The sequence below is a fragment of the Rattus norvegicus genome, chromosome X (genome assembly GCF_036323735.1).
Source record: "Rattus norvegicus strain BN/NHsdMcwi chromosome X, GRCr8, whole genome shotgun sequence".
In the NCBI taxonomy this organism is placed as follows: domain Eukaryota; kingdom Metazoa; phylum Chordata; class Mammalia; order Rodentia; family Muridae; genus Rattus; species Rattus norvegicus.
In genome coordinates, this window is record NC_086039.1 from 132464434 (window position 1) to 132490870 (window position 26437).

General features: G+C 48.9%; 1 protein-coding gene across 3 annotated transcripts in view; it reads right to left on the reverse strand.

The window, feature by feature from the left end:
* Window positions 1-856: 856 nt before the first annotated feature.
* Window positions 857-26437, reverse strand: part of Elf4 (E74 like ETS transcription factor 4) — a 42886-nt gene continuing 17305 nt past the window's right edge. For 2 of the 3 annotated variants that reach the window (XM_039099675.2, XM_039099676.2), the window contains exons 2-9: window positions 13980-14256; window positions 10884-11055; window positions 10452-10544; window positions 8942-9130; window positions 7976-8059; window positions 7699-7891; window positions 6705-7082; window positions 857-5372 (exon numbers count right to left, since the gene is read on the reverse strand). In XM_039099675.2, coding sequence (XP_038955603.1) covers window positions 4571-5372; window positions 6705-7082; window positions 7699-7891; window positions 7976-8059; window positions 8942-9130; window positions 10452-10544; window positions 10884-11055; window positions 13980-14051 — 1983 coding nt within the window. In that variant the 5' untranslated portion in view covers window positions 14052-14256 and the 3' untranslated portion in view covers window positions 857-4570. Of the gene's footprint in view, window positions 5373-6704; window positions 7083-7698; window positions 7892-7975; window positions 8060-8941; window positions 9131-10451; window positions 10545-10883; window positions 11056-13979; window positions 14257-26437 lie in introns of those variants that run through there. The other variant, NM_001191735.1, reaches the window with a different exon arrangement.

The following is a 26437-nucleotide window of genomic DNA, read 5'->3' on the forward strand; positions in this document are numbered from 1 at the left end:
AAGCTTCGAAGCCAGAGAGGTTGTCGGCGGGAACCAAAGTCGCCCAGAAGTTGAGAATCAGGAAAAGCTTCCAAGGGACAGGGGCACGCCCGATTAGTCCGCTCGGGGGAGTAATGAGCCACGCCCTGGCCGCCCCTCCCTCCCGGGCTACGCCTGGCTGGTCCACCATCGCCAGCTCCACAGCGCCACCTGCTGGATGTTGGCTTCCATACCTGGCGCAGGGCAGACGCGCTTGGAGGCTGCTGCAACTGGGAGCCCAAAGAGTTTGCTGACCCTGGTCCAGAGCCTCCAAAACCCTAGGTAACTAACTGCCTTTCTAAGTATAGTCAGCAAGCATGTGACCCCGAGGGGGTGACATTTCTACCTCAGTCCCACCAAGGGATGAGGAAATAGTGCTGAAGCCTCTAGAAGGGAGGCAGTGGCAGTTGTTTGGGAGTCGCCTGTCAGCACAGCATAGGTGAAAGCAGCTCTAAGCTCCTGGTGAACCCAATGGTAGATAAACACGTGGGTAAAGGGAGTAACTGCATGAAATCTTATGATGGGTCGAAATGCTGTGGTAAGGGCTGGGGATGTAGCTCAGTTGGTAATTTGGCATACAGCATCAAATAAGGTGTGGGGGTTGGGGGTGACAATGAATGTCTGTAACCTCAGAATTGGGGAGGTCATGCTTGGTCACATAGTCAACCATGAGATTGTCCTCACCACGACCAAAAACAAAACAAAACAAAACAAAAAAACCCAAAAGACACCAAAATAACAAAACCACCATGATTAACTCCTGAGCATGCAACGACCTGCTTATCCTCTTCCTGCTCCCATGTAGGGCAGAAGGTCCCACAATTGGAATCTGAACTCATTCAGCCTTTCAATAAACATTTATTGAGCACCTACTGTGTATCAGGCACTGTGGCTAGGTGCTGGGGATACATCACTGACTAGCACACAGCTCCTGGCCTTGAGGAGCTCACAGTCTATTGGAGGGGGACATACATGAACACAATCAAAGAACTACATACATGTGCTACAATGAGAGGTATATACAAAGTGCTGTGGGAGCCAGGAGGGAATCACATATTAGCCACTGGGAGGTGAGGACCACCACTTGACTCCTGACTCCATTATGCCATCACAAAAGCAGGGGGATTGCTGCTGCCTGACTCTGGTTAAAGTAACTCCGTCTCCTGAGGTTCTCCTGTAAGCCTCGTCCATAACGCTTGTCAGCAAGGGTTAGTTAACCAGTTAGCTCGTTTAACACTGTGTAGGGAAGAAATTGAATAGGAAGGTGTCTTTAGGATCAGAGGATATTGAAAGTAATACAAATCTTGGATGTTAAGACGGGGTGAGGTGGTACCATGGGGGCACTGAGCCATGAATGGCAGGCCCTGGGCAGTGAAGCACCTGGAGTAACTGCCTGAGGAGAGAGGAGGACAGAGGTCAGCTACCTCAGAGTTTGATACCCAGCTCTCATCAGATCAATCAGTAACCTGTCATTGATGCTCACCTGCTTCATAGGTATGCCCAGTTTTGTGGGTGGCGCGGTGGTGCCCACCCCCCAGGAAGTAACACACATGGGACATTAAAGGTACAGATCTGAACTTAAGGTCTAAGTAGCAGTTTGTGATTACAATAGAGCTATCACAGGCTGTTTCTAATCACCTGTCCATCAAGTGGCAGTTACAAGTTTAAGAATTAAAAGTTAGGAACTGACTGTTCCCACCGAATCCCATCTTGAGACACAATTTTTCGTTGTTAGGAAGAAGATAGAACATATTGGTTAAACGGAACCCTTTTGGAGGACGTGGCATGGCATGGGGAATATCAGAGAACCTAATAGTGAAGTGCCACCAACTTGGAGCTCTTTTCCCTGGTGGGATTGATATCAAACTTCAAATCTTTCGAGAATTACTACCCATAGCTCTCCAAGTGCTCCCCAATTCCTTGGACCCTGTCACGATTCAGGAACTAAAGGGTTAATGCTAGCCCTAGGCCCCCTACAAGAGCCTGGGGGTGGTGGTGAGCATTTTAAGTATTGGCCCAATCCTCAAGCCAGGACTCACTGAAGGCTTTTTATTGAGGAAGGCCGAGTAGCCTGCCAGATGTGAAGGGCTAAGGAGTCACATTGAACAGGGCGCTGACATATACTGGGAAGGCGGAAGCTAGGAGTAAGAGCTAGGCTGGAGGCTCAGGGGATGAAGACAGGCCAGCTATCAGGAGATGAGGGTAAGGGGCAGGATCAAGTACATATAGCACACCAGACAGCTCTGAGATTTCCAGTATAGAAGAAGGTCAGGAAAATGGTGGCATCATTAACAGAAGCAGATCACCAGAGCCATGCGCCAGGGATTTAAGAGAAGCAAGTTCTGGATTGACCTTACCTTAAAGAACTGGCCGGTGACAAGAGTGGGACACCTGGAGAACACCCACACACAAAGAGATGAGGAGGAACCCACACAGAAACTAAAAGCACAGTGGTGTAGAAGGGCTCAGCACGTGTGGGATGACAAGGCCAGACAACCATGGAGAAGATGATTTGACTATGAGAGTGTTGACAGCCTTAGGAGAATGGATTTCCTTGGAGTTAGGATGTGTATGCAGAATTCAGGTCCCAGGTTGATGCAGGGCCACCCCAACTCATGCTGTCCCTTTGTGCTCACTAAAACTGGTTGAGCTTGGAAGAGTAAGGGTACTCGTCAAGCCTGCATGAAGTCATGGGTTTGGTCGATAGAAACACACCGTGATAACATAAGTGACAACAAGGGGGTGGGGTGGGCAAGACAACTGGAAGTTCAAGGTCATCTTCACCAACAGAGCAAGTTCAAAACCCAAAAACTAAAACCCAAATACAACAAGAACATCAACACTAACAGCAACAATGGTGACCTTTTCTGGAGATGTTTCCTTCCATCCATCAAGAGATTGTCATCCTAAGCCGATTTTATTATAACAGACATTTCAGTGTCAATTGCTGGGAATGTGGCAAATGCACCTGCATAGCCACAGATGGTCCCTTCCCCCCAGGGAAGGAGAGAGAACAGTAGGGGAGAACAATGGCCAGCCAGGGAGGTAGTTAGGTCAAGTGGGTGCTTTGGCACAGAGGACATAGCAAAGGTCCTGGATACTGATTCACATTAACCGAATTCACCAGACTTGCTCCTGGGCCTGGCATCTCTACACATTGCCCCTAAACCTGGTAGGAGAGAGGCAAGTAGATTCAAGGAAGGGAAATGGAGACCCTTCGCTGAGAGACTAAGAGAGACCAGAAGAACTCTTTCTAGAAAGGGGAAAGAGGCGCAGGGTCAGTTGCTAACAGGGGATGTAGGAACTCATGTGTTCTTGCTCCTGTCTCCTTAGTGAAGCAAGAGTTGGGCTGTGTGTGACGGCTGGAGATGAAAACCAACAGTCCTCCTAAAGTCTTTCAGAGCCACTGGGAGAGGGTGAGGATGGGAGAGAGAGCGAGACTGTATGGCTGGAGCCGGGCTACCACCCCACTAGCCTCAGCAATTGATGACAGGTGAAACTTCTCAGGACAAACAGAACGAAGAGGGAACCCAAGCTAGGGAACAAAGAACACTGGGTCAAAATAGGGCTATTCTTGTCAAGCACAGGGCTGATTTTATCCAAACAGCCAAAAGCCCTGGACAGACATTCTATCCACTTAGGTCCTGCTAGGGACTTTATAACTGGGGCTGACTATAGTTAAGTGCTTTGCCCCACAACTTTCAGCAAAGTACTGAAGTTGCACCTTGATAGCAAGGTAAATCTGACAAGCAAGTGCTCCCAGGGCTAAGTGTGCTCCTTTTCCCTCCCACTATGGTTTTAACGTAAGTGGACTCTTGTCCCTTAGCAATGTCCTCTCAGCATGTGCACCCATTGAAGCTCTCCTACCAAGACCTGTTCCGGCTCTGTGACATCTCTTTAGACTGGGAGGGGGACATTCATTCAACCAGTACTTTCCAGTCTCAGAATGCCATTGTTGCTTGCAAAAAAAAAAAGTTAGAGTGCTTTCTCTTAAAAATGCCTCATCTCTGTGGCTGACCTAGGAATGGACGGAAACACACACACACACACACACACACACACACACACACACACACACACACACACACGAAGAAAAGACCTGACATCTAAATCCCATCCTCCCCAAAGAAATGAAGATACAGAACCACAAGTGCACACAAATGCATACGAAGAAGATATTCACATATCGGATGGTAAGTTCCCTGTGTAAGGAATATAGATAGCGAAGTATGACCAGACTTAACTCTTCTTGGGAAGCTGACCAGCTCTGACCACAAGCGGCTTCCTGGCTTGTGGATGTCCCTCCATCACCAAGTCATCTCATTATCCTTTCAAGAGCCTATCCACTCCCTAGTGCTCTTGAAGGCCATGTCTGATGCCAGCGATGCTTGAGCTGGGCGTACTTTGGTCATAACGACGCCAGATAGGTCTAGGGAACTTGGAATCAAATTTTCTCTCACCGCACTAGATGTAAGGGCGGGTACTCTACTTAAGTCCACACGAAAATGTTTCACAATTTTGCCCCGGAGGGTCATACTTTTGATCCCTTTGTTTATATGTCATGGGGCTCCATCTTAATGAGGGAAGTGGGATTGAATGGGGAGAAAGGGGCCTGGGTGGGGGATCTGGTCAGCAGGCTCCCAGATGTGGTCATATTAGGCTCAGTTACCAACAGGGACCCTGAGCTGGATGAGAGCTCAAGTTCAGCCACCGGAGTTAGCCCAACAGTGGGGTGGCTAGGGGGAGATAAAGTCTGGTTCCCCACAAGGCTCAGGTTATGGGAACCTCTTGAGAGCGCCTGACTCTGAAGTGGCTGAAGATGAGCCTGATCTCTCAGGAGCTCTCTTAGGGTCTCTTCAGGGACCAACAGCCCCTCCACTGGGGCCCCAGTTACCACACCCTGCACATATGAAGAGGACCTCAAGGGCCCCTCCTTAACCACAGGCACTGAAGTGCCATTAGAAGTCCTGATAAAGGCAGCAATGACAGTCCCAGGGGGCTGAGAGCTGGGTCCTGCTGACCCAGCACCTATGACCTGGGATGTTACCGGGTTGCTCTGATGGTTGGCCCCGGCCAGAAGTTGGGGGAGACCACTGAGGATCAATGGGGTCCCTTGGGTTGCCACCTGGTTCTCTTGCAAACTGGCATTCAGGGGAAAGGAAGTCTGCAAAGTGAGGGTGTCCTTGAACGTTGACACCTGTGGGACACTCTGAAGAACGAGCTGAGCAGGAGCAGTAGTACCGGCAGGAGGCCCATTGGTCAGCACCGTAGTCAGTGGGATGGTCTGCAGGGTAACCGTGGAGCCGGGCCCCACTGGGGCTACTCCTAGGTGGATGTTACTGGGCGCTGAAGTACTGAGAAGAGACAGAAGACAGCTGGTTAAGGCAGGAGGCAGCCTAACTAGCTAGGAAGAAGGGCATAAGAGAATGGACTTGTAGCTTTGCTGTATCTTTATTGCTCTAACTATTATGTATAAATTTTTACAGGTCAGAGATTATTCTAGAAGACTGACACAGTTCAAGCTTCAAAACTGCCCATGAACTGAGTAAGAATCATCGGATTGTACACTTTGAGGAAACTGAGGCACATGGCCCAGGGCCCACAGAATTAGCAAAGACAGGAGTGGGGACTTTGCATGCAGATCTTGGGAAGCCTGGAGCTCATGTTTCTCACCATTCTTTGACCCTTCCTCTGAAGAGTGTCCCTGTGACCCAACCCAATGTAGTAGAGTGTGCCGACATGACCCCAAACCCAATCTATTCAGAGAAAACTGCAGGTCTCTTAGCATCAGAGAGTAGAGAGTGCTTCCCAAGAGGCTTGGAAGGCAATGTTGTATCTGGAACATATGTACTCTGTTGTGAAGTGAAAGGGACTTAGTGGCACAAGCCCAGATGTAGAAGCCCCAGATGGTTCCTGAGGTCATGCTGCAGTGCCATAGGGACAAACAGCCATATCTTGCAGCAGATGCCCCCACCCCTGCCAAGTGAAGTGCTGACTTATTCTGGTATGTGACCTCAGGCGAGTCACAATTCTCTTTTTAGAAGAGATTCATTTTTTTTCTTTTTTTTTTCGGAGCTGGGGACTGAACCCAGGGCCTTGCGCTTGCTAGGCAAGCACTCTACCACTGAGCTAAATCCCCAACCCCTGAGATTCATTTTTTAATTCCACTTTTTTCAGATTTTATTTTGATACTTTATTTTTTATTTATTTGTGTGTGTGTGTGTGTGTGTGTGTGTGAGTGTGTTCAGTGTGTGTGTTTGTGACATGTCTGCTGGTAGCTAGAAGAGGGTTCCAGATCCTCTGGAGCTAGAGTTACAGGTGGTTGTGAGCTGCTCAATTTATGTGCTGGGAACCAAACTTGGGTCTTCTGCAAGGGCAAGTCATGCTCTTTAACCACTGAGCCACCTCTCCAGCTCAATCTTTCCTCTTAATCAACAAGTGACCTGGGGTTGGGGATTTAGCTCAGTGGTAGAGCGCTTGCCTAGGAAGCGCAAGGCCCTGGGTTCGGTCCCCAGCTCCGAAAAAAAGAACCAAAAAAAAAAAAGTGACCTGCTTGGTTCTTAGGAGTTCTGTGAAGATCCCACAAAACTGGAAACACAGGAGAGCTTCACAGGAACCTGACAACTGACCCCCTACAATCAACAGGAGCGACTAAAGGAAGACTCCGATTACTAGGATGCCCTTACCTCACAGTTTTGGCGGGCTTGGCCTGGCTCTGTAGTGGACTGACAATCATGGTGGAGGTAGTCGGGACCTCCTCATCCACAGATAATCCTAACTCCAGGCTTGCAGAGGGCTGGAGACCAGTGTGTTCAACCTTTGGCTTCTCCCAGGAAGGACTATCCTTGTCCTCGGGGGAGGCTCTGGTTACAACCCTGGAGCTGGGTCTCCGGGTGGTACTGGTAGAGGGTGTGGAGGAAGTAGAGGCCTGGGAAGAGTCTTCTGGTGTTTCAGTACTCTCCTCCTCATCGTCAATCACCACCAAGTCCTTAGGCATCTCCTTGAACTGGTATACCAGCCTCTGCCCTTCCACTTTGGCCAGGATTCCTCTCTGATAGTAATATCTGAAGGAACGAGAAGGGGACTGGTGAGTATACCAGAGATAGAGTAAGCAGCTCCTGTCTTTCCATCTGTCCATCATGCTACTCTCTAAAGTTGGGCAACCATGGGACTCAGGTGGGCTGGACAGGGACAGTCCAGGAGCCGGGGTGGGGTGGGAAAGTATAGTCAACTCTTGGACACAAAGGGCCATTTATGACATTTTAAAAGTTTCTATAGTCTAACAGATGTACAAAAAGGGGTCTTCAATGTCAACCCCCATCCTGCTTTGGGGCTGAGGGCAGTGAGTGGGTAAAGAGTGAAAAAAGGATGCAGGGACAGATGGTAGAGGTCCAACAATTCTCTGGCCTGAGGATGCATCTCTGGGAAAACACTCATAGCCATCCTCTGGCTTCCAAAAATATGACAAAAGGCCCCTGTAGAAAAAATTTCAGGTGTCTATGGAGCTAAAGTCCCCTTCAATACAGAGATGTGGAAGAGAACTTGCAAAAGAAGGGAAAAGTGTTAGATCCACTTCCTAGAGGGACTGATCAGATCTTTCAAGTGGGAAAGCCTCCTTGTGGCACAGGAAGATCTTAGGGATCCCTCACAGGAGACATTTTGTGTCCCAGCAGCTCCTACCTTAGGGCCCGCCCCATAGTCTCATAGTTCATATCAGGTTTGTTTTTCTGCTTGCCCCACAGCTTGGACACAGCTTTGGAGTCCACCAACTTGAAGATGCCTTTCTCTCGCTGCGTCCACTTGATGTATTTGGGGCAGGTGTTTCTATCTTGCAGAAGAGCCAGGAGGAACTCCCACAGATAAATGGTGCTGCCTGAAGAGGGAGAGGCAGTAAGGGGTCGCTTAGGCTTTTGAAATGAAGTGCCACCCTGCCCACCTCACCTGAGACCAGCTATACCTTTGCCATCCTTGGATTTCTTCCGGATGGGCACGCTGGGGTCAGTGACAGGTGAGGTACTTCGGTTGTTCTTTGTCTTTCGGTCTGTGAAGAGAAGGCAGGTAAGCAGAAAGCTGAGGTCCAAGTTACCCAGGCAAACCAGATCACTAAAGCTGGGGGTCCAATTCCTCCCCACAGCAACAGCCTGGAAGTAGGTACACCACATCAAGGCTACCCCATGAGGAGATTCGACATTTGCAAATGAGGGACCTTTAGATTCCAAAGTTCAGAAGAGCAGCTAGACCAGAAATTCCTGACCTAACTTTTGAAATGGGAGACAGCCTAAGGTGTTGCTGTGGACCAGGTCAGCGTGCTATAGAGATATGAGAAGGCATACTGGTGAGGTAGCATCAAGCAACCATCTCCGAAGTAAATCAATAACACAGGGGCTTGGGAAAGTCCAAAGTCCTTGCATAGATGGCCTTTTTCATAAGCGCAATCGAAGCTAGATAAGCATACAGCATGACTCATTTTTTATAAGGGAAGGCCCCCAAAGTCCAGGAACTAGCCAGGAGTCTAGGCCTGGTGTCCCAACACCTACCCTAGGATCCAACCAATTGGGAATACTGGCATTTCTAGAAGAGTTTATGAATCCCTTGTATAGAAAGAAGCAGCATGAAAGGCTGGCTTTGGGAAGAATACCTAATGAAGCCAAGGCATACAGAAGACGGACCTTTAGTCCATCCCTGTGGACCAAAGATTTATTCTCTTTTTTTTTTTTTTTTGGTTCTTTTTTTCGGAGCTGGGGATCGAACCCAGGGCCTTGCGCTTCCTAGGCAAGCGCTCTAACCACTGAGCTAAATCCCCAACCCCTAGATTTATTCTCTTAATGTATCTGCAAGCCTCAAGCCACTCAGTCCTTAGGGCCTCCCAGACCCCCAAGGCTCCCCATAACGAAGATGCACGTATAGTCTCCCTTGTCCTTACTTCTCTTCCGTGACTTCCCAATCTTCCTAAGATTTTCCTCTCTGGAAACCTCCTCCAGAGAATACTCCTTCTGGTCACCAGCATCACTTGTCTTCTTTGGGTCATCAGGTTCAGGGGTGGAAAGCAGGAAGTTGGGCAGATTGATGGCCTGAACAGAGTTGGAGTCTGGAAGCACTTCCGGTGTGCTGACTGCAAGAAGAAAGGCCTGTGGTGAGCAGAGCCAAGGGCAAGGATAGCCATCCTCTTCTCTGTAGTGTGGTGAGCTTCCAGTAAAATGGAAGCTCCGAGTAGAATGGGGGGAGGGTGGGGATGCCATTCTCAAAAGCCATACACACAGGATACATCTATAGCTGCCTCAGGGGTCTTGTCCCACGAGGGGAGGAAACATCTGCAGAGCTAGAAGCGTGATCAGTCCTAACCACAATGGCTACATTTATCACCCACTGCTGGTAGTCGGGAAGGGCCAGGCTGAATTCGGATAAAGGACGGGAATGATTTAGTCATTCGCGCCATCTGACAACTCAAAAGGACTCCAGAAATCATTAATCCCAATTCCTCTGCTTTCCTGATAAGACACTGAAAAATGGTCACACAGCAACAGTGCTACATTGTTGGCACTCGGTCAATATTTGTTGAATATTAGTGAGAGGCAAGGGGAGACATTTCTTTTAGCCTCAGAGACTTTTTTTTTCTTTAATATGCCATAGTACCCTCTTGGGTAAGGGTAACTGATTGGGGGACTGTCTGGGGAAGGAACTGAGAGGAGCTACCTTGGGGGTCTTCTAAGGAGCTTGGGGCCATGGTGGACTCTTTGAATGTGGCCTTCAAGAACAGGCAACATGGGGTTGGGGATTTAGCTCAGTGGTAGAGCGTTTGCCTAGGAAGCGCAAGGCCCTGGGTTCGGTCCCCAGCTCCGAAAAAAAGAACCAAAAAAAAAAAAAAAGAACAGGCAACAGGGGCTTTGAGATGGTTCTACGTGTAAGGCATCTGCTGCCAAGGCTTATGACCCGCTTTTGATCCCCAGGATCCACATGGTGGGAGGAGAGAATGAACTCACAAACGTTGCCCTCGGACCTCCACATTTATGGTATGCTGTGTGCACACCCACACACGTACACAGGAAACACAATTTAGAATGTAATAAAAAATAGCTTAAAAGAACAGGAAATGGGTTATTCATCCAGTTTTATCAAATGGAAGGGGCTCAAGATGGCAGAGGTAGCTTCTCAACAATGTGAAGCCCCTTACTGCTGGTGAGCTAAGTTGTACCCTTCAAGGTGACTACAGTGACCCATTTTGTTGTATGCCAATTTGTCACTCTTTAAAAATTGGTGAAGTAACAGTAAAACTTTCCTGGTCCGTGGTGCTTTTTTGACCCTCTGCTGTCAGTCCAGGCTTGCGTTTTTTCACTCGTCCACTGAAGGATGTGAGGACTGAGACCCAGTGCACATGTGCCCGAGAATCCAGTGCAATGCGGACCTTGAATTCAGGTACTCAAGTTCAAACTTACAGATCTGCTTCTCATCCAGGACATCACTGGGAGTTGCCACATTGAATAGGACTTCAGTAGATGACGAGTTATTTGAGGTGGACACATTGTCATCTGGTTCCAGGTTCCATGAAGGGGGAAGAGAAGGGAGAGTTTCATCAGGCTTAAGAATAGTTAACAAGATGGGCCAACCCAAGGGGAGATGGTCTATGGTACAGCTAGGCAGACCTCAGAGATCCTCCCACCCAACCCCCTCCTCAAACTGGTTTCCATTCTGTGTGCTACCCTGTCTGAGGAGTTTATGAATGGATTAAGATGATTCCCTCCTCTTTTGTGGGAAGCTCTGATCATTATGTGGGGTTACTAGCAGCCACAGTGAGCAGCTGCTGGTCCCTGAAGGCTGATGTCCCTTCTCTGCCATACACACCTTACCCACCCAGAAAAAGAACAGACCTGTCAGCAAAATACTGCCTTCTAAGATCTGATCCTGTGTCATGCACAAGGTCCTGTCCCTTATGATGCCACTGTGGACTTCATCCAGATCCAGTCCTGAGTACAGATGTACTAATTCAGGATAGGGGACCTGTTCCACGATCACAGCTGGGAACACTGAAGGGTCTTCCAGCTACGGAGAAGAAAGAGATCGGGGTCAGAACTCACCTAGTTCTGAGAAGCCCACCGTACCAGATGGCATGGCCAACCTCAGTAGGTGATGCTTTTTTTTAAATTACATTTTAAAAATCTTAGTCATTTTTGAGGTGGCGCATACCACAGCATGTGTGTGCTGGTGGTGAGAGGACAACTTGCTAGAGTTGGTTTTCTTCTTCAGTCATGTGAGTCCTGGGGATGGAACTCGGGTCATTAGGCTTCGCAGTGGGCACCTTTAATTGCCAAGGCATCTTGCCAGTCCCCCTCCTCCACCCCAGGTGATGCTTCAAGTGGGACCTTGATTAACAGAGATGGCTTAGCTTGGCAGGACTTTCATGCAGCCAACTTGTTTTATGTATATGCAGCACTAGGGATGGAACTCAAGGCCTTGTACACGCTAATCACATACCCCACCACTGACCTATAACCCCAACCTGGGCAAACATTTTTTATTTGTTGGATTAGTCCATGGTCTAATGTTAGAGCTGAATCTAAGACAAGAGTCACTAATGGGAAGGGGTTGATTGATGGCAAGGGTGAGGGGCTCCATTTTGCAAGGACTCTCTGAAGCTACATGTGACTAGTGGCCCTACATTGCACTAGACAAAACAGAACATTCTAGCATTCCATAAAATGTGATTGAATTGCACTGACTGATGTAGAAATGCCTGGATTTTAAACTCATCTTTGCTATTTCCTCACACAGTGACCTTAGGAAAGTTTCCCAACCTTTCTGTGCATCAGTTTCCTTAGTCATAAAACCAGGGTTATTCATATCATGGATCCCATAGATTGTCTAAACAGATCAGTAAGCATAACACATTCACAACAGGACCTGCCATAGAATAAGTTATTATTAGGTATCTGGAGCTTCTGGGAAACAAATGTTTTGTTTCTTTGTAAAATGTCAGGGATTTGCCTACATGTATGTATGGGCACGATGTGTGTGTGTGTGTGTGTGTGTGTGTGTGTGTGTGTGTGTGTGTGTGTGTATCAGAATTCAGAAGAGGGTTGCTTGAAGCTGCAGTTATAACCTGTGAGATGTGGGTGCTGGGAATTTAACCTCGGTCTTCTATAAGAGCAAGAAGTGCTCTCAACTGCTGAGCCATCTTTTAAGTCCCACGTTTTCCTACTTAGCCAGAACACACTCGTCATCCTTTCTCATCCATCCATCTGTCTGTCTGTCTAGCCATCTATCTACGTATCATCTATCTATCTATGACTTATCAGTTCTTTTATATTTGTGACGTTTAACAGCAAAGACTGTTTTCTATGGGGAGGGAGAAGCAGCTGAGAGGGAGAGTGTGGGTTGGAGAGTGTTCTGTGGGGAAGACAATAAGCTGGGATTCTGAAGTAGGAAGGCAGAAGTAAGAGAAGGCGGACTTTTAGGGCTAGGGACACCTTAGGGGTTTTATCCGTGAAAGGAGGGAGAGAGAGGGGAGAAAAGAATATGAGGATATGAGGATAAAGGGAAAGAGAGACAGAAAAGCATAGAAGAAAACAGAAAGGAAAGTGGAGAAAGGGTAGGAGAATATATATATATATATATATATATATATATATATATATATATATAGAGAGAGAGAGAGAGAGAGAGAGAGAGAGAGAGAGAGATCTTGAAGGAGGTGAGAACAGATACTCTGAAAGGATAGGAGTTACCCACCCTTCTTTCTCCTAAGTCACTGGGAAGGGAATAAGACCAGGGGTGTTAGAGACAAATGGCAGAAGTCAGGGAAACTGTGGGCCGCCTTGGCTTGGGATGTCTTTGGATCAGAGGAGAAACTGTGCACTGAGAGTGCAGAGATGCTGAGGGGTGTGGGGATGGCTGTGGAAGACTGGGAACAGTGGAAGATGACAAACTAGCACTGAGAATCAAGGTAAGGTTCACCCTTTCCTCCCTTCTTCTCTGATGCCTTCTGTGAGGCTATATGCCCCCAGAACAGACAACCAAGCAGATTTATTTTGTCCAAGAATCGGCAAGCCAGAAAGTGCAATGCGTTCAATGCTCACTAGAGGGCAGCCTTTGGCAGGACCGGTAAGAATGTTTTCTACCCTCCCATAGATAATCTGATTTCCTCCGAGGTTTTGGAAATGTTCAGCTGGATCTTCTTCTCTTGGACAAGCTTTGGGAGATAGCAGCCAGATAGGTTAGGGGGAAAGACTTGGCTAGGTGACATTGTGCCCCAACTGAGATTAAAACCCAGGTTTTAAAATTTCTATTCTCCCTTTCCATCTTCCACACTTGGCTGCCCGGTCTTTCTCCTTTGTGGGAAGTAGAGTGGGAAGCTGTGGAACACTTACCAGCACCGGAAATGCATCCTCCTGGCTTCAGTGCAACACAGGGGATATAGCAAAAGTGACCAGAGTACCAGGATCTGATCCTAGCCTATTTTCCAACATCCCCCATTCCTGGCATGTCCTGGCATGTCCTGAATCCTTCGGCTGAGAAGACATTGATGGGCAAGCCCCTCAACTGGTCTAGAGCCATGAGTCTGAAGATGCCATTCCATGTTCCAAGTCCAGCTGCCAGTGCCCTCTTGGCTGTGTAGTTGTCCCAGTGTCTTACTGTGACACCGGGGCTGAAGGGAAGTAGCAGACATCCTACATGATGTTCAGTTGTATGCAATGGTCCGTTTAGTTCCACTTGCCAGTTGACACTCAGCCCAGCTGCTTTGCTTAATAACTGCTTGGCTAGCCCAGTGACTACATGTGTTAAAATGGCATGTAGCCAACCAGCTCTAAGTGACCATCCTGTGACTCCTAGGAGTAGATGGTGCCTGATAGGTGTTTGCTGACTAGTTATCTGTCAACCCCACCCTGGACTCACAGGCTGGCTGTTTTTATGTCTATGTCCCCCTAATTGCCCCTACTGACTGACTGTTTTATTCCCAGAGGCCATACCTGGTGGATATCATCCATCCCGTTGCTTGCGAACTCAAAGACCAGATCGCTGGGCTGCAGGGCAATAGCCATAGTGGCTTCCGCCAGAGCTGACAAGAAGACTCCCCCGGCTCCCTGGAGCTGTGGTGGTTCCTTGTTGAACAGCTGTTATTCGGGCACCTTAGGATCAATCTAGTGCCTTCTCTGAGCCTCCGGGGAGGATATCCAGAGTTGGAGTGGGTGTGGCCTATGCCAGGCTCAAGGCTGCATGCTGGGCTAGGCCAACCACAAGAGCAACCTACAGAGAACAGAGAGATGGAGACAGTAAGCCAACTGCCTGGAGCTCCGTGGCCAAGTCAGCTGCTGAAGCCGAGAGGCTCCGTTGTGCCTAGATAGACTTCCAGCACAGAGATAGTAGAAAGAGACTGGGCCTGACATGGGGCAGTAGGAGGAAAACTCTCTAACTATGCTAGCTTGAGAAAGATTCACGGGAGGTATGTGTTAGAGGGGACACAGGGTGTTCATGGGTTCCGTTTACCTTAGAAGTGAGGACCAGCTGACTGAAGAAGCAGTCGGCAGAGGAAATGTCTCACTTGGGGTTGCGGGGAGGGGTGTCAGGGCTGGTAGCTCATATGCCTTGCATGCTCATTAGCAAGCCTACCCCCACTGCCCACCACAGGGTGGCCTCTGCACTGTGCTGCCTGTGGGTTCGTGTTCTTGGCTTAGCTTTGCTTTCAGTTTCAAGACTGAGCTATCACCCTGGGAACTTGTGAGGAGAGCCCTGGCTGGGGGAGGGGCCAGCAGAACCTTCCTCATCTTCTATGGCTAGCTCATCCGCCATTTTCCAGGAAATCTCAGTCTGCCGAAGCCCACATGAGTCTTCTCCCCGGTGCCTCCTAAGCTAGCAAGGCATTGCAACTGCCTGTTGTTTCCCCTGTATCTACTCCTCCATTACCAGAGGCCCAGGGTTTTTCTAACATGATCACACCTGGGGCCAACTCCCAAAGCCCTGGTCCTCAGACCCCCTCTGACAGCCTTCTCTGCCCTTTCCACCTGGAACCCATTGCACTTGTCCAGGTAACAGATCTTTTGCCCTTCAGGCTCCCGAACGCGTTATGTGTTTTCAATGTGTGCATAACTACAAACAGGCTGATTCCACTACCAGAGCCAGGAGAGAACCCAGGCTACTCCCAAGAGCCCACACCGAAATGCCTTGACATTTCGTAGTGGCAAGATGGCAAACCCTTATAAATAAACCAGGAACTCCAGATGGGAGGCAAAGAGGGGTAAAAGAAGGGTGCCACAAGTGACCTCTCTGATGACTGCTCTTCTCCACTGGAGACACCCAAGCCTCTCCCACTTCCTTTCCGTTAGCCCACAGGGTTAGCCCCTCCCAGTCTCCACCCCCATACCTTTCCACCTACTCCATCAAACAGCCTGGAGAAGTTGTTAGGCTCAGCTTTACCCATCAGAGTTGAATTTCGCTTTGGATGGAAGAGAGAGCTCTGTTCGGTCCATCGCTAGGGAAACTGTAGAGGTCGGGGAGTGAGGGGCGGTGATAACGGCTCTGTTCTGGTTCTATCTTTTCCTCTTGCCCCACCCAAACCTGCATGTGACTCTACCCTCTAAGGCCTGCAAAATCTTGCCAGACCATTTGCGTCTGGCTCCCCTAGCCTAAGTGTCCTTTAGGCCAGCATTTCCCTAGTTCCTCCCACCAGCCAGTGCGTCTGCCCTTGGGAAAGATTCTCATACTAATCATTTGAAAGGTGATCACTTTCATCTAAACCCACTAGGTCCAAGGGTCAACCGTCTGCATCTGCTCCTGCCTCAGGTCATTCACTGGGGCCCTTCCGTTCTTGCTTTCTCTTCCTGAGCCAGTGTTTCATTTTCAAAAGTTCTGCTAATACTATTTGTTTAGGAAATCTCTATGCATCTTCCTGACCTCCCCTGTCAGACACCGGCTTCCTTGACATGGATGATGGTGGACCATTGATAAGACATTGACACCTTGCCTTGTGCTTGGTTTATGGAATGAATGCAAGAAAAAAGGAGCAGCAATGGGCGTGGTGGTTCATGCCTGTAATCCCAGTATTTGAGAGTTGGGGTGGACAGATCACTGTGGTGTAGAGGTTAGCTTGGACTATTAAAGACCTGGTTTATGGAGACAGCTCAGACTTTAAAGTACTTTCCATGAAAACATGAGCATCTGAGTTCAATGCCTAAAAACCACGTTAAAAAACGAAAGCCAGGCACAACAAAGCATACTTATTAGTCCCAGGGCTGGGGCAGTGTGTCCGGCAGATCTGTGCGATCTGCTGGTTAGCTGGCCTAGTCTGTGAGCTTCGGGGTAACAAGGGACCCTCTCTCAAACAAACACTAAGGTGGACAATTCCTGAGAGGTCGACCTCTGGATCTCCAGAGTCATGTTATACAGGCATGTGCACTTGCATCCGTACATATGTGCACCCACATGAACACAGTCCCTCAGACACATACACACACACCAAAACAAACTAAGCAAAATAAACTTTAAAAAAGAAGAAAGAAAGGAACGAATGAATGAATGAATGAATGATACTGATCTATAGGCATCTGATATATTTTTTGAGCAGTATATAGCTAAATATACACTGACTGCAAGTGAGGGGAAATGTGCAAACTCAGAGGGGCCATTGATATTATTCCTTACATTGCCAGTTACATAGGTGCACTATCTGTCTGCTGTTGAGTGTGCAAACATACCGCAAGCATATATGCATATTCAGGGTGTGTACATGTGTGCCAAGTGTGGGGACATGTTCGTGAGAACCTCTGTGTGTCAAAGGGCTACCCTGATCTGGCCAGCTTGCAGAGCCACAAACCCAGTCATAGGTTCCTCCTTCTGCTCCTTTAGGGCAGGCAGACTGAGCTTCCTTGGTTCAAGAGCTGTAGAGACGATGGGGGCAGGGCTGGGCAGGCCAGGCTCTGCTGACCAACAAGGATGTTTGACTGTGTGCTCCCCAGGGGAAAAAGGCAACTCCAACACAGGTATGAGAATTATGGGTCCTCAGGTGAGTGATCCCTTATCCTAGGTCCACTCTGCTAAGGAACTGGATGGTAAGGAAGCCCCCCACTGTCCCCCGATTTCTGTGTTGGATAGTACTGAGCCTTTAGCCATCAGCATCGAAAGCAGAAAGGAGTTATAAATGAGAGTGGTAATTCCAGTAGTGTTCTTCTATGTGCCCCCATGTTCAGTATCTAAGCTCCATCTAGCTCCAGTGATCTCCAGTGATCTGTTCTGCCTGAAGCTAAAGCAAAGGAGTGGAGAGGCAGGGATGTGGCTGCCGTACTCTCTTGGTAAGGCTTAAACCTACTGTGGAACTTTTCAGTCCAGAATTTTCCCCCTCCCCCTTCAAAAGTTTGAGGATTTGAAAGTGAGAGGTGGAGAAAGGCTCATTTGCATGTTCACTTGCTCTCCTCCAGTCCCTCAAAATAACCTCCCTCCCTCTCCCAGGAACTTGAAACCAAAGAAGCCACCACCACAGAAGGCACACCCTATGGGAGGTAGGCGAGAAGGACACAGAAGGTTCTTCTCTCCAGGGTCCTCTCAAAGCCCTCTGGCTAGGCCACAGCTTCAGTGGCCTTTTGTCCCCCTGGACACTTGCTAGAGAGAGGAGGTCAGAGGACACGGATGCCTCTGAGCAAAGTCCATTCCTGAGTCTATCTTACTGGGATGGGAAGTGATGCCTGGTCGATACACTGGAAGCAGATGCAGATGTTCATTGCGAGAGTGCGTACCACAAGAGGGAGCAAAAAGGCCAGGCTACCTGTGAACCTGAAGTTCCCAAACCAAGGTGGCATAGAGCTGCCACTAGGCCCCCTTCAGAGGTACAGACCCTTCCTTCCTGGGACTGTCATTGGGACACACCAAGCAGCATCCAGTACCCACCCATCCAGGCCTCGCCTACTAGAGGCAGCTCTGATAGGAGAACCATGTCCACAATCTCTACCAAGTGAGTTTTTTTTTTTCAGAGCTGGGGACCGAACCCAGGGCCTTGCGCTCGCTCGCTAGGCAAGCACTCTACCTCTGAGCTAAATCCCCAACCCCCCAAGTGAGTTTAAATCTAGGCTTGATCAGATGAGTCAATGGCTCTCCGAATTGCTGGTGACACCCATGGCGTTTTTCCACACACTGAGAAACATGGGGGCCAGATAGTCAGCTGGGCCACACGGCACAATTCCCCTTCCAGTTCCCCATCCTCTCAGAGCCAACTGTCACTCCTGAAATACCTCGTTCTCCATGAAACCTTTCTGGAATTCTTTGGAAAGGAAATGACAATTTCCTTCATGTCATTTCCCACTCCTGTACCACCCCTCCCCCAACAGCCACAAACAAAATGGAAGCTGCCCCAGGAACAGAGCAGCTGTCCCCTCTATGAAAGAAAGAGAGAGAGAGAGAGAGAGAGAGAGAGAGAGAGAGAGAGAGAGAGAAAAGAAAGAAAAAACAACCAAAACAGTCTTTCCTCTGGCTAAGTGTGGAGATCATGCCTGCTGTACCACATGACCAGTAGCCTGTATTTAAGACCCAGAGGGTCAGAGTTGAGACAGGGTTTCAAAAGGCACAGGGTAGCCTTAACTAGGTAACCCAGAGCTTTGTCCCAGTTAAGGCTGAACCCCAACCAGCCAACCAAGTCCTCCTTCTTGAGCAAGTGCCCAGTAAAGTGGCTCCAGCCACAGCGCTGTTGTCAGCTCCTCCTCCTCCTCCGTTCCTTTCTGTCCACTGACCCCTCCACTGGAGATGAAATCAGGAAGGGGGCGAAGTTTTGCAAGGTTAGGGTTTCTCTATGCTTATTTGAAAAAAAAAAAAAGTCCAGGTTCCTAAACACCAATACTTAGAAGGTTGAGTCTCGAGGATCCCCAGTACAAAGCCAGCCTGGGCTACATAGAAAGACCTTGCCTTTAAAAAAATAAAGGAAGAAAAAAAAACCAACTAAACTAAAAGTTAGGGATGTAACGCAGCTGGTACAGTGTTTGCCTAGCATGTAAGCTGGGTTCAACTGGGCATGGGGAGACACACCTTTAATCCCAGCACTTGGGCAGCAGAGGTATGTGGGTCTCCAGGCCAGCCAAGTCTATACAGTGATTTCTAGGCCAGAGCTAAAACAACAAAAAAAGGTGAGGCTGTAATTCTGTGCTGAACAAAAACAGGCATGTTGCTTCGTTTTCTCCCTGCGCAGGGGAGACTGAGATAGGAAAATCAGAAGTTCAAAGCCTAGTTACCTAGTTAAGGCTACCCTGTGCCTTTTGAAACCCTGTCTCGAAAAACAAAACAAAACAAAAACAAACAAACAAAAAACCAAATCAATAAAAAACCCAATGAAGGAGAGACATATTAAAAAATAAAAACAAGAAAACCCAGGGAGGAAGTAAGTATGAAAACTAGAAAGCGCTCACACAGAGCATAAACTTCAGGTGATCTCCCAAAGGGTAAGGGTGTTCGTGGGGGGTGTCCTACAATGATCCCCCCACCTCCCCCCGACCCCAGGACTGTGGAAGCTGAAGGGTTCCAGTTGCTGGCTGAAAAGAAAGTCCTCTCCTGGGTTGGGGGCCCTGTGGGGTGGAGTGTTCTGTCTCCCACCCGTGTCACCCCGCCCAACCCTTTGGGTTGTGGTTATGTAGCAAGAAAAGCACTAGAGAAGCCCTAATATAGGAGAGGAAGGGGAGAGGCAGAGGGAGGGGGCTGACAAAAGGAACCGATTTCCTCAGATGAGAAAGCACACTGAGCACCCTCTGGAGGGGCCTGGGGCCACCACATCCTCTTCCCTAGTGCCTCAGGGAAAAAGAGGCAGTGAAGGGAAAACAGACAGCCGAGAGGGAGCAAGGCTAGGTCCAGGTAGCTACTGAAGTCCGAAGGATGCCAGTTACAACCTTGAACGTTTGTGCAAAGGAGGTCCCTGCAAATGCTACAGCCTAGAACAGGTAATGGAGGTCCCTACAGACCCTACTAAGAGCATGGACTTTTCAGGTAGAAGACCTAGATCTGCCTTGGAAGAGGCAAGATCACTACCCTATATCAAATGGGCTTATCTGACCAGTCCTAGAGGCTGTTGCCAAGGGCTAAATGAGTTAATGCAGGCAAAAGCTCTCTGGTATGTCTTTGTTTTTTTTTTTTTTGTTTTTTTTTTTTGTTTTTTTGTTTTTTTTTTGAGCTGAGGACCGAACCCAGGGCCTTGTGCTTGCTAGGCAAGTGCTCTACTACTGAGCTAAATCCCCAACCCCTCCCTGGTATGTCTGAAAGGCACATCTATCATTTTTTTCCTCTTTTCTTTCTCTTTTTTCCCCTCCCTTTCATTTGAATTTTTGATCCGAGGTATCATTGTGTAGTCCAGGTTGGCCTCGTATTCAAATCAATCCTCCTGCTTCTGCTTCCTGAGTACTAGGATTACAGGCATGAGCATAACACCTGGCTCTAAACGGAGTTTTCAATTTCCTGGTCTGATTTATTATCTGTGGGGCTTGGCCATTCTGCTTGTTAAGTGTTCAGAATGTTTTACCTAGGTGGAGAGGAGAAGGGAACTGAAGGCCAAGGGGCCAAAAACATTAAACTACTAAATTCACGGAAAAGCCAGGCACAATGACATACCTACCCGTGGTCCCTGCTACTTGGGAAGCTGAGGCAGGAGGGAAAATCTGATTTGAGGATTTCAGAAACATCAGCAAGACCTTGTTGATCCCCAAATAAAAAATAATAAACAAAATGTGTGGTCGAGCCCGGCCATGTTGGTGCTTACCTTTAGCCCCAGCACTCCAGAGGCAGAGGTAGGCAGATCTCTGTGAATTCCAGCCCAACCTGGTCTACAAAGAGTTCCAGGCCAGCCTGGTCTACACAAAGAAAACCTGACTGGAAAAACCAAAGAATAAAAAAATAAAAACATAAAAACTTAAGTTAAGTAGTTTGAGCTAGGAGAAGGGATGGGGGTTGGTTGGGAGTTGGGGAGGTCAACGAGATCTAGATCTGATAGGGGGACCTGAACTTACTGTGGAGAGTTCCTGAGGCAAGGAAAGGCAGAGCAAGGAAATGGAAGCTGACCACGTTGGGCAGCTGAACCCAGGAGAGCCACATCTGGGGGAAAGAGTGAGAGGCTGAGGGGACCATACAGAGATCGCAAGATGTGTAATCTGTTTTCTATGGAACAAAGTTAAAAGACATGGGACCAAGGAGATGGCACAGGGGGGATAAAAGTATTTGCTGGGACCAGGGACATGGCGCAGGGGGATAAAAGCATTTGCCACGAAAGTCTGTGTCCTATCCATGGAACTCACGATTGCAAGGAAAATACTAAGTTCTAAAAGTTCTCCCCTCGCCTGGACATACTCGGACACACAGTAATGGAATTCAGCCTGAACGCTTTGAAACAGGGATTGTTTGGGGAAAAACACCAAAGTTAATGGGAGAAAAGATGCAGATGGGCATTTTCGAAGCGTCTGTCTCAGAGTTTTTTGCTTTTTGACTCAGAGTTTTGCTTTCGAGTCCCGGCTGCGAACTCACCATCCTCCTGCCTCAGCTTCCACTTCTGCGAGCAAGGCTTTCATGCCAGCTCTGAGGTTCTATCTTGTCTAGCTAGGGCACAGGGCAGAAGGAGCCTATGCAGGTGCTCAGTGGTTATCAGAGTCACCCGATCTGCTGCAGAGGATCAAGCACAGCAAGGTGACTGAGTGGATGGCAACTTAGAACACCGGGCCCAGTCCCTAGGAAGTCCCGCTTGCTTCCATTGTTGGAGGGAGGGAGGGAGGGAGGGAGGGAGGGAGGGAGGGAGGGAGGGAGGGAGGGAGGGAGGAATGAAGAGAAGCATGGAGCAAAGACTAATTAAATTCATTAGTGGATTTTTTCGAAGCTGGGCCAATCTGCAACTCGGCACAACAGGATATTAAGGCAGATAACTTTTTATTGAAGGATCAGTGTTCTCTGTCAAGGCGCCTGACAGTGTGTGTACTAGAAACTGATATGGAAGCTCCTGGCACAGCTCCGCCATTCGCCCCCCCCCCCCGGCCCCCTGGAGTAAGAGGGGCTGAGGGGAGTATCTCTCCCAGATGACGCCTTCCTCTATTGACCATCCAAAACGAAGTGCAGACTGCAGGAATCCAAGCAGAAGGCCAGTGCACTAGACTCCCTACCCAGAAGGGACGATGCCACGAAGGCTGAGGTAGGAAGTCACCCGCACACCACAGACAGGCAGCTTTGGCTTCAGACGTCATGGAGAACACCTACCGTGGGTTTTGCCTTTTCTGTCCTCCCTTCCCCCACTACTGAAACTGACCAGAAAGTTAAAGGTCTCTCCTGACATGTTACCTGAGTTCCTGAGGGGCAGGAGAATTGACTTACTCAAGTTCTCACTGCCTTAACCCTCCTCCTCTCCTCATGGTCTCTCTGTATCCTCAACAAAGCTATCCCTTTCCTCTGGCGAGAACAACAGTGCTGGTATCCTTAGTGGCCTGTTTAACCCCAGCACTGGGAGGCAGAGGCAAGGCCGATCAATCTCTGTGCATTTGACAGCAGCCTGCTCTACATGGGGCATTCCAAGCTAGGCAGGGCTACACAGTGAGACCCTGTCTCAAAAATAATAATAAAAAAAGAGCAACAGTGGCTGACAAATAACAATGGTGCCACCCATGTGCAGAGCACGGTTAACTTTCACGGTGACTCCCCTGCCACACCTATGTTCACACTGTCCCTTAGTCCAGCCATGCCGGATCTTGACTTCTGTGACTTTAATTCCCTCACGCCCTTCAAGATTTAAGTCAAATGTCATCGTCTTCCTCCCACCTAGCAGCCTCTGCTCTTGACAGCCTAGCTTTACTTCTTAGATCTCAGTGGGGCTTGAAGAACGAATGAATCAAAGAAGGGCCACAAGGATGGAAGTTTACGACACATGAAAATGTTCTGAAATTCAAGTTTCCGTGCCCCTCAACAGAGTTGTATTGGAACACAGCGATGCTTATCAGTTTGCACACCGTCTGTGGCTACTTTGGGCACTAGGGCTCATTCATGTGGGCCTCAAAGCCTGAAATACTTGCTATCTGGTCCTTTCCAGAAACCTTTGTTGATCCCTAGACTAAATACTCCACCTCCCTTTGGTGTGAATAAAATTCATCAAGCTCATTTCTGAGAAGAATGTCACAGAACCCTGTTGGGGGGGGGGAGGTGTCTGGGGGAGGTGTGGGATGCTAAATACAAACTCAGCAGATTTTCATGAGAAAGAGAGCCTCTGGATTTGAGTTGAGTCTCGGCCTTGGTTCTCCCCATGACGTGACCTCAAACAAGACACTTCTGCTTTGTGTGCCTTGGTTTCCTCAGCTGCACAGTGAGGGGTTGGGGTTTGCTCTTCTGAGGCCGTTACTGTCTGTGATTTGGAAGTCAGGGATCCACAGATTCCCAACTTGCTGCTAAGTAGGCTTGGGCCTAATCATTTACTCTTAGAACAAGGACTCAAGGACAAAGGGTTCCTCTGCCCAGCTGTGGTTCTCTGCTGTCCTGGCAGGTGGGGCAGGTGCCTTACCCCACAGTCACCTACCCTGTTTGTCTTTCCTGATCTGTCGGCCCTGGTCTCTAATTTTTTTTCCTTGCTAAGTGATGATGGCCTCTTCTGAAGAAGCTCTCCCCTTTACCCACCTCCCCCTCTCCAGGGGGCTGCATGAAAAGCCTTTTGGAGAGAAGAGAGGTAGGGAAAAGGACTGTCACTTCTCCCTAGCCTCCCAGGGCTCACAGTAGTCAGGCAGGGGCCAGGACACAGGCAGCTCTCCACCACCGCACTCCTGCTCTGTGAGAGGAAGCAGCCCCTCTCTACCACTTCCTGTCCCAGGGGTTTCAGCAGTTTCCCCTTCAGGGCCTGGTGGCCCTTACAGCCCCGCCCCTGCTCTGCACAGGTCAGAAAGTGCACAGAGGGGAGGATCCCTCACAGGAAGGCAGAGGAGACAGCTGTCTACATAAGGGGGACGCCCAGCAGCAATTCCACCAGCCTGCCTTGTGGTGGGAGGGGGCCAAACAGAGAAGTGCTACCTGATGAAGGGACAGCTGTTTCCACAACTGTCTCATCACTGCACCTAGACCTACCCTTCAGAGACCAGCAGGGTACGCCTGGTCTTTGAGGACCTGGATTAAAACCTGGACCATGAGTGCCAAGCCAGGTCAATGCCTTGAACAGACTAGTAATGGTGGCTACAGACGAAGGGACAGGTTGAAACAAGAGGATCTGAGAAAACCAGACCAAGGACTGGGGGTTGGGTTCACTTACAAGAGCAGGTGACACTGAAAGCAATGTGACTTCACAATGTGTCTGGGGCTTATCCTTAGTGCCAATGGGCAGAGGTAATGATGGAGGATTATACTGTCTTTGGGTCAAAGGGCAGCAGCCTATTCTGGGATAAGGAACAGTAAACCTCAGAATTCCATGGTGCTTGCCGTTTTCCTGGTAACTTACACCTAAGTACCTCCCAGGAGTCCATGCAAAACGGGGAGGGGTCCTAGTAGTAGAGTTGGGCACTTGTAGCCAATCTTTTAAGCAGATGACCCACTCCTTCAGATATCTCCAAGGCTGTGGGTCAGAAAAACATTAATGGCCCAAGGTCTTGCATTCTGCACAGCTGCCAGACCTTCAGGCCTCAGTCTAGTTGTGGAGTAGGATGGCTCCAGAAACATTAGTGCCTGGTGTGAGTGCCTAGATTCAGGTAGTGAACAGCACTACCTGAATCTCCCCAGGATAACGATGCTCAGTGAGGTTTAAGTAGCGTTGAGAAAAGCTTGGGAGGCCCCTAGAGGTGATACTTATCAATGACCAGCAAAACATACAAAGGGACAACTCTGACAGGGCATCTTCCTCCACTGTTTGTCAAGAATCCTACCCAGGCCAGGCCTCTTGTCAAAACAGCAGGGTCCTTTGGACCCACCAGAGAGTGCAGAAGGTAAAGACACCTGTCACTAACACTGCTGACTTGAATTCAGTCCCTGGAATCCTGGAAAAAACACGGTGTAAGTTATCTTCTGATGGCCACATGTGCACTGTGGCATACCCATGCCCACTCACATTCATACACATATGATATAAAAAGTAAGAGGCTCAGTGGCTAAGAGCATGCACTGATCTTGCAGAGGATCAGAGTTCGGGTCCCAGCACCCATGTTGGGCGGCTCACAAATAACTGCCTATAGCTCCAGTTCCAGGAGGACATGACACATCTGGCTTTCACAGGTACCAGTACGCATGTGCGTATACCCACACACAAACCCATACATATACACGGAATTAAAATGGAAACCTAGGGATGGGAGAGAGGACTCAGATTAACAGTATAAGCTACAGAGGACATGGGTTTGATTCCCAGCACCCACATTGCAGTTTGCCGAAGCTGCCTTCTGGCCCCGTCATACACCAGGTCTGCAAGTAGTACACAGTCATACATGCAAAATATGCATACATGTTAAATAAAGAAATGAATCTTTCTAATACTAAAAGTGAAAATAAATGTGATTTTACAAAATAATTTATAGCAAGCAGGGTCCTGCTTTTCCTCTCTACATACTCCCTGAGACCAAATAATTCTCTCAAGACACTAGCCCATTGTCCTCGAGGGGGGCCAAATGCTTCTTCATTCCTGTGTTTTTCAGTGAATACTATTTCACAGCTGGCTCAGGGATGCCAAGAAAGTCTCAGAGGCAACATCTGGATGTGCACCTGGGCCCCTGCCAGCTCCTCCCTCCATCTGCAGCGCAAACCCAGGGCCAGGGTTTGGTTATGAGCCTACTCCAGGCTGGAGGCACGAGTTTGGAGAGCCTGCGTGGAGGATGGTGGAAGCACTTGAGGCCAATGCCAGCTCAAGGCGAGAGCTTGTGGAGTTGGCAGGAGAGCAAGTCCTGGGGCCTGGGCTGCGGGTGTGGCCGCTGTGGCCTCAGTCATGGCCTGTTGGAGGAGGGGCAAAGGGGTGTGGGTGCTTGTTTAAATGTGGGCAAGATTTTCTTCTGCACTCTCTGATAGCACTTATTTCCCCTGCTTCTGGGGAGAGGGGCCAGACAGTAAAGATTACAGAATGACAGGGTGGAACACAAGGGAAGGTGGTGGGGATTTACAGTTCTGGGCTCTGGGCTGTGGGTCTGCTGTTAAATCAAGCAGTTTATGAACACTACTCCTTCTATTCCTTTCTTCTCCCTCTGCACTGCTTCAGACTAAACCCAGGGTCTTTCACATGCTAGGCAAGTAAGTGTTCTTCCAGTCCAGCCTCAAACGTACAGAGATCTGCCTTCCAAGTGCTTAGACTAAAGACATGCTCCACCACTCCTGGCTGTGCTTGGTTTCATGAGAGAGGGTCTCAATATGTAGCTCAGACTGGTCTAGAACTAAGGATTCTCCAGCGTTGGCCTCTCCAGTGCTTGCTTGAAATACAGGTGTGTCGCCATGCCCCAGTTTCTTTTCATTTTCTTTTCTCCTTCATTCTTACAAAGTAGCTAGG